This window comes from Zootoca vivipara, chromosome 16 (genome assembly GCF_965207765.1).
Source record: "Zootoca vivipara chromosome 16, rZooViv2.hap1.1, whole genome shotgun sequence".
In the NCBI taxonomy this organism is placed as follows: Eukaryota; Metazoa; Chordata; class Lepidosauria; order Squamata; family Lacertidae; genus Zootoca; species Zootoca vivipara.
The window spans coordinates 3,426,601-3,434,438 of record NC_142599.1 but is presented as its reverse complement, the minus strand read 5'-3'; the positions used below and the strand labels follow the sequence as shown (position 1 = coordinate 3,434,438).

Sequence of the window (7,838 nt, the reverse complement as noted above, 5' to 3'; positions counted from 1 at the left end):
ATGGTGCAGCAGTCCTCTGAATTGTAGTGATGCATGTGATTTTACAATTGTCCTGATGCTACTTGGAGGACAAAACACCACTGGGCTATTTTACAGATTGGCATATATATAAGGAGGAGTGGCATGGTGGGCAGTACAGCTGTGAGACTTTGTTCAGGTGCCAGAAGTGATGACCTCACCTGCCAGAATGCTCTGGAAGTGAAAAAGAGGCTTCCAAATTTATTTGCGACAGATTAGGAGAGAGGAAGTTGGGGAATGAGGAAAATAACTGCGAGGGGAGTGCAATTTTCCTTTCCTTTGATAGGGCTCTTACTTTACACTAGCAGATTCAGGAATAAGTGTTATTTGCAAGTCCCCCCCCCCCGGTGTATAGAATAATACACTATCCCTATAATAAAATAAAATAATGGATAAACACAGCTACCTACATTTCTGGACTCTCCCTGGGGGTATGAAAGAAAGGACAGCTTAATTTGAGACACGAAGTCAATCCAGGAAGCTATGCTAGCAGCTTTCAAATTGTGAATGTGCGAAACAACACTCTAGGAAGTGTTATGCAAAAATGTGTTTTAAAGTTGCTCCCTGCCGTATTTCCAGGCTCTGGGCTGGGCAATCTCTGAGCTTCTATGTGATGTCCGCATAGCCAATGATTAGGGATGACGATGCAAGTTGAAATTCACCAACTGGAGGGGATCATAGGTTCCCTAGTCCTACTTCAGGGTCACAGCTTCCAGATTTTAATATAAGCTTAAGGCCCTCCTGTGGCTTCCAGCAACTGGTATGCAAAAGCATACTGCCTCTGGTCACAGACTAACAGCACAGCCATTATGAGTGGCACTCATGGAAAACATGCAAGTCTTCCAAATGAAATATTATAAAAGCATTAGAGTAGCAGGTGCCCATTTCCTCCTTTAGACAGTTGCTCTGCTCCACAAGTCTCCCGGTTGCGTTCAGTGAGGAGGGCTCCTGCATGCCTTGCCCCATCCTGTTATATGAAATAGCCATTTTTAACATCACACACAAGAATCATGAGAGCTCCATTTTGCTGGCAATAAGCTTCTCCCCTCTCTCTTTTTTATTTAAACAGTAAGGCAGTGCTCTGACACTGCAAACCCACAGTGCTTGCTTAGTGGGCATGTAGAGCAAAAAACCAAAATAACAACAGTGAACAAAAACTTCACTTTCAGTAGAAGAAAAAAAAACCCAACCTTTTCGAGCAAGCTGCATAAATATTTACAACTTAGCAGTTTCTATATACAGTCCATTCTATCATACAACTTGCTTTAAAACAACTATGCACAATTTGGTTGTACAAAAGATAGATTTCTTTTCCCACCCTCCCCCTTGTACATTTCAAACAATAAAATTGTCCTTTTAATCTCTTTTTGTTTTTTGTTTTTATGTGTTTGTACAAATTACAAAGTTGGTAACACTTCAAACTTTAATAGTTTAACATAACTTCCTTTTTTTCTTGATTGCACAATTAATAAAAAAAATCATAGCCAGGTAGCACAACAGAGATCTATATGTCACTAAAACCGACACATATTATGCAGACAGTTGTTTATGAAGGATGGCTTTCCTTTGAAGCTAACACACAGTGCTCGGTGCTCACCTTACGCAGAGCTAACAGTCAGTGGGGACGATGCTCGTCTGCATTTGGTTGAATTGTAGTGAGTTAGGTTTTACCGAGATCTGGCTTGTGCGTGCAAGTACACACATGGATATGTGCCAGGCCACTGATTCAGGCACAAAGAAAATGTGTGTGTATGTATTTCTTATACATGCACACGCAAATGGAATAATATGTATACACAGAACCCAAGAGTATATATATATATATAAATATATACACACACACATGTACAGAGAATGTACAATGTCTGGTAATGTGGGAATAAACTTTTGGAAGGGAGGAGGGGCTATTCCTAAATCCCTTAGTGGAATGTACACATGACCTCAACTTGCAAGCAGTGGCAAGAGATGATGTTCCAAAATGGTGAACGTGTCGGTCAAGGAAAGGCTACGTGAAGCGGCACAAATTCAACATGGTCTAACAACAACAATAAAATAACCTCGTTAGCTATGAGCAAATCCTATCTGATCTGTGCAAATGGTTCTGTGATGAGTAAGACAAAAATTTTGTGGGCAGCAAGTCTGTGTATGTCACTTTAAAAAAAACAACCAAGGGAATTTGGACCAGTGATATAAATATGTATATTTTTAAAAAACCAGGGTAAATATTGGTTAAAGCACAAAGAACCTTAGACCTACCCTGCACAATATTTTTCCTACATGGAGATAATCTGAGTGTAGGGAGAAGAATGTATACCATGATGTAAGAAGCAACACAAGCACAAGCCAAGCAGACTGGCTTTCTGATTTATGTGCTTGTGGTAAAATAAACATTCTCCCTGCACAAGGACTCCACAGGGATTATCTTTGCATAGGTAACAACTTTATGTATGAGGCCACCCCCAAGATAATAAAATCAGTGGCTGGAAGTGACAGGGACGAAGGAGAGGGAAGCTGTGCAGGTAAACTTATATTGCCAGTGTCCAATAAACACAATAAATGCTGCTTCGTCTATCACTGGGTTTGTTGAGCAAAACATGCTCTATTTTCCAGTTATTATTTGATTGCAAATTAGGATGATTGTGTAAGAGTTACTGACTTGGCCTAAATGAACTGATGGCAGGAGAGATGCTTTCGTGTTAAGATTGACAGTCAACACTGCAGAACAGTCACTGGCAGAAACTCTATCTGTGTCAACAGGCTACTGCTGACACGGTGTAATCCCAGCTAAGTCTCACCTCTCCGCAAGCTATTTGGCCCCACGCTGCACAATCAGCATCCAGTCATGCTAGTAGGGGGCACCCCTTTCCTTGTCAGAGTGGAGGGAGTGGGCCTTCTGTCACTGGGAAAGGTTTAAAGGTTTCACTGCTGTGAACTGTAGCTCTTGTGGCAGAGCCAGCATTTTAAGCGGCATTCATTGACGAACCCCAAAGTGGCAAAACTTCAGGTCTTGCCTCTTGCTAGGACTGAAGAAGCACGTATCGCTGGCATTCTTGCAAGAATGGTCTTAGGCACATGCGGCTAAGTATATTTCAGTATAAAACTCATTAACCACTTTTCTGCTAAGAACACACAAAGGTGGTGTATAAAACAATGATAAAACAATGCAAGTTGGATGAAGTGACACAAAACAGCATGCAGGCACAAAGTACTGGTTTGGTGGTTGTTTTGTCACTAACACAACTGTGGCTCGGTTCTGGGTTATGACATTTCCCATAAGCTGATGAGCAAATTGTTTCACTGTCTATGCAGACAGAGTAAGTACAATATACAGAATAGTGTCTCTGTGTGTGGGAATGCACAGCACTATTTCCTGTCCAGTGAGAAAAGTATCCTCAGGTGGGCCTCTAGAAGGAAGGGTTGGGCATTAAGGGAAGGGCCCTGATAGAAGCCCAAGGCAGCTTCTACTCGCTTTCTTGTGGTGGGCCTAAGTTGGGTTCTCCTGACCCGGGATTTCAGAGTCCAATTTGGGTACATGTTCACAAAGCAGTCTTTTGAAAGGGTGGTTGTGCTGTTTTAATCTCCTGCAATCCATATGCAACTTGAGCTGAGCTAAGAAGCAGCAGCACTTGGAAAGGTATGCCATGCATTGCTCTATAATTCCTCCTCTGCCCTGCCTTTTAACCTGGTCAATGTCCTGGCCCTTTTCTTCAGAGCAGTTTGCATGGTGGTAGATCTGTACCAAACACCTGTGCTGGGGATTTTTGGTTTTGCAATCCTTTAGCAACCAGCAAAGCCCTGCAGGGCATGAAAATGGAGGCAGCTCAGTGTCATTCTGAAAGAACTGTAGCTCTGCTGGGGACAAGTGTTTTAGGAGCAGAGGCTTACAGGATAATGAGATGGATTCTCTCAGTAGATGTTCTTGCACAGAACCTCCACATTTTTGTGTGTCTTAACTAGTTTAGCAAGCAACAATTTTATCATCAGAACTGGATGATGTGTGGGAGAAAGATGGGTGAGAAGGAAAACAAAATAGCAAATCTCACTGTAGAAACAAACTCACACAGTACAAAACCTCTGGTGCTGTGATGTTGCTGTTCCCTGGATGCTGTGTCAAAATACTCAGCTTATGAAAACATGACTCTTGTCTGTTCCTGCAGAGAAACTGTTCCCCAGATCCATAGCTGCCAAGTTTTCCCTTTTCTCGCAAGGAAGCCTATTAAGCATAAGGAATTTCCCTTTAAAAAAGGGATAACTTGGCAGCTATGCCCAGATCTGCTCCCTCTAGGGTACAGACTGAAAATGATGTGTGAAAAAAGGAGAATATATATGATGAAAAATGAAGTCTAAGTGTTATGATTGGGGGAGAAGCAAACACCCACAAATATGGAAAAACAGAACACTGTGGGCGAGTCACCAAAAACATGTAAACTTCCTGTGAGGGTCTTGGCCTCTCTCACTGCTCCCAAAAGAGACAAATCTCACTTGAAAAGTGTTCATGTTATCTCCATGCTGGAGTGTTAACTATGCAAGTAAGGGCCCTACAGTTGTGACTATATATTTATATATATATAATATATTATATATATACTTCTTCATTTTCTTTTTCTTTTTTTTAAAAAAAACTAAGTTAATACATTCTACTGAATTACAGAACCATTTTGTTGGAACATTGTTACCTCTTGACAGTTCCATACAATGGACAAACCCATCAAAAGCTGGCATGCAACATAGAAATCCTCTTTGTACAGGAGCAGAGACCGAAAAGCAGCATATAACACTGTTTTTAACGTCCTTCCTTGCGCAAACACATCATTTGCCAAAGGTATCAAAAATATACCCTGTAGACCATATGCACAGCATTGTTTTGAAGAAACGACATATTCAAAACAGCTGCTTCTCCCATTCCCACCCCCCTCTATCTGCAGCTAATGCCAATATAGAGGAATCCGTTCCAATTACAATGCAAACCCAGCATTCCTTTCTCCAAATTCCTTTTCTTTTCCCTTTTTGGCTTGTCCTCTGGCTCCTGCATCCAGAGCATTACTGCCTGAATCTCTTTTTGTTGAAAGGTCAGGTGAAGCTCCCTCCCCTCCATACATCTCTATGGGTGCAGATAAAACAACCTTATTTAACTGTGAGAAAGAGAAGAAACCAACACTTTCTTCCAGAGGGCCGCTCTGATTTGTCTCCCCACACGACCAACATGCGACTCCATGGGTGAAACCCCTCGTGAAGGTAAAAAAAAGAGGCAGGTTGAAGGAAGGGGCAGCTGAATGAATCCTATTTTCAAGTACTGGATTAACAGGCCACTACAGTGTGCAGAGGAAAGATGGGTCACAGAGGTGGGAATACGCAAGCAGCACACACCACCTTCTCCCAATGGGCCCCCCGTTTCCCCTCTCTCATCTGGGCTGAAGGACAGAATTAGAATCCCCTGAGTGTTAGGAACCGAGATTCAGCGACTGGTTACAGTCCCTTGGGGCAGCTTTCAGGGCTCCCCACTGCTGCCCCCCCCTATTAGCTTGGTTTAATTTCTTGCTGCAATGGCTCAAGGTATCAGCACCAAATTGGGAGAGAGGATTGGGATGGGTTCCATTTGCTTGTTTTTTTTTAAGGCTTTAAAACTGAAGAGATTTTTTCCCCAACTCCCCTTCCAGATGTGACAAATGATATCAGCTGACTGGAACAGTGCTGCTCCTGCGCCTGGGCTAGGACAGCTGCACTCTGCGACAGCCAACCACAATCCCCAAGCCCTTGGGCTAACTCAACAGCCAACCTATCAATATCTGTCCATTTGTTGCTGGGCTTTTTCTCCATCTCGCTTCCTCTTCTCCCTTCTCATTCACTGTCTGAGAGGGTCTCGTACTGTGAGACGAGCAGCGGCTTGGGCTCCTCCTCCCAGCCGTGGTGTTGGCTGTTGGGGTTGCCCTGCGGAACGGAGGCAGGCGGTGGAGGGGCAGCTGCCACCAGGCCCGTGGGAAGCCTCATTGTCAGTGGGTTGTATGGAAATGGCGTTGAACCTGCGTTGAGACAGGAGGACAAGGCAAGGTCAAAGAGCTGGCCAACCACTGGCCCGGAAGGTCTCAAATTCTTTGTTCTCGAGGAAGCAGCCTCCCTCTTTTCTTTCTTGCATACTTTCCCAAAAATGTGGCACTGATCCTAGCATTTATTACTCTCCCACCTCTAGAAGGCGCAGAGAGAGAGAGAGAGAGAGAGAGAGAGACAGACAGACAGACAGACAGACAGACAGCATCAGGACAGGCTCTTTAGAAGAGTGCTGGATTTTCTTGTTGGGAGCAGAGGTCACCAGGTTTCATTCCCACCCAGGAGATGCTAGACCTTAGCCTGCACTGCATGTGAATGGAGAGGAGAGGAGAGGAGGCAGTATGTGAGTTGTGTCAGGCATGCAAAGTATTGCTATAAGAATTGGTCCTCAATGCTGCAACCATGAGGTGTATATTGGAGAACATAGCTATGACTGGCTTTTCCCGCCCTATAACTGGGAAGCAGGTGCTGGACAGTTTAACCAGAGATTCCCAAGTGCCAGTAGCATCTAAACTGGGTCAATGAGAAAGCTCTAGAGCAGGCATGTCAAACTTGCGGCCCTCCAGATGTTTTGGCCTACAACTCCCATGATCCCTAGCTAGCAGGACCAGTGGTTGGGGAAGATGGGAATTGTAGTCCAAAACATCTGGAGGGCCGCAAGTTTGACATGCCTGCTCTAGAGAGATGAGGTACCATGAAAAGAGTAAGCTGAACTGAAGGTTGGTTTGAGGAGGAAAACTGCTGCAGCATGGCCAGGCTAAGCCTGTTTGCATTGTACGGCAGATGACTGATGGGCTGGCTAAACCACAGCAGGGTGACCTGTCACCTTCATTATTCATTTTTGTGAACACTTTTGAAGTGTCAGAACAATCAGAAACCAATCACTTTTCAATATCAGCGTCCCTATGTCCTCTAATAGAAGGCAAGTGTGAGTAGATACGGTAAATACGGGGCATGTAAAAACTGAAATCGTCTCACAGATTGAGCAGCGCTATCCGAGATGCTATAGACAATTGCTCTATAGCAATTGTCTGACGAGCTTGTGTCAATTTTTTATGACCAGGTCTTCAAATCCTGTTGATGTCTTCCAGCAAATTGTAACAGAACTCAGACCCTATTTGATAACTTCTGCAATTACTAACTGCAAATAATGAACATACCTTGGTTGGTTTGACGGTCATGGCAAAGCAGCTAAGAAAGTTCTGGCTAAGACAATTAGGGTTTCTTGTAAGAATCCATCAGAGGAATTCACTTGTATTGCTGACTCTGGCTCCCTGAAATTCCTTTCCTCACATCTTTGTACTTGCTAACCCCAACCAAAGTGCTTCCTGACTGTTTCCAGCCACTAGATGCAGCCAACATGGCACAAACAGATTCCTTCTCTTGTTACCTGCGGATGACGGCCTGTCCTCCCAGACGCGGTTGGTGAGAGGTGTCCTTCTGTTACAGTCTCCCTCTGAATGAACAGATGACACAGATGGTGGCCTCTCAGAGGAGGACAGGCCTGGTCCTGGCGACTTGGCCTTGCGGCTGTTGGCTCTGGCAGCAATCTTTGGCTTCCCTCCTCCTGACAAAAGAAGCACCATTCAAACAACCAAATGGTGACCAGGTGTTCTCAAATGACTAGGGAGGGCTTGGTGCCCTAAAAGGGGCTCTTTAATGACAGGAACAGGAAAACAATGCTGAGCAGATAGCAGGGCAGATTTAGAAAGCTGGGAAACACAGGTATTAAATCCTTCCAACTCAAAAAATTGGCCGCGAATTCAGTATGTGGC

General features: G+C 44.1%; 1 protein-coding gene across 29 annotated transcripts in view; it reads right to left on the bottom strand.

The window, feature by feature from the left end:
- Positions 1-1,427: 1,427 nt before the first annotated feature.
- NCOR2 (nuclear receptor corepressor 2) overlaps positions 1,428-7,838 on the bottom strand; it is a 361,690-nt gene continuing 355,279 nt past the window's right edge. For all 29 annotated transcript variants that reach the window (XM_060269894.2, XM_060269902.2, XM_060269904.2 and 26 more), the window contains 2 exons: positions 7,454-7,630; positions 1,428-6,038 (listed from right to left, as the gene is read on the bottom strand). In XM_060269894.2, the coding sequence (XP_060125877.2) occupies positions 5,857-6,038; positions 7,454-7,630 (359 nt within the window). In that variant the 3' untranslated portion in view covers positions 1,428-5,856. The remainder of the gene's footprint in view (positions 6,039-7,453; positions 7,631-7,838) is intronic.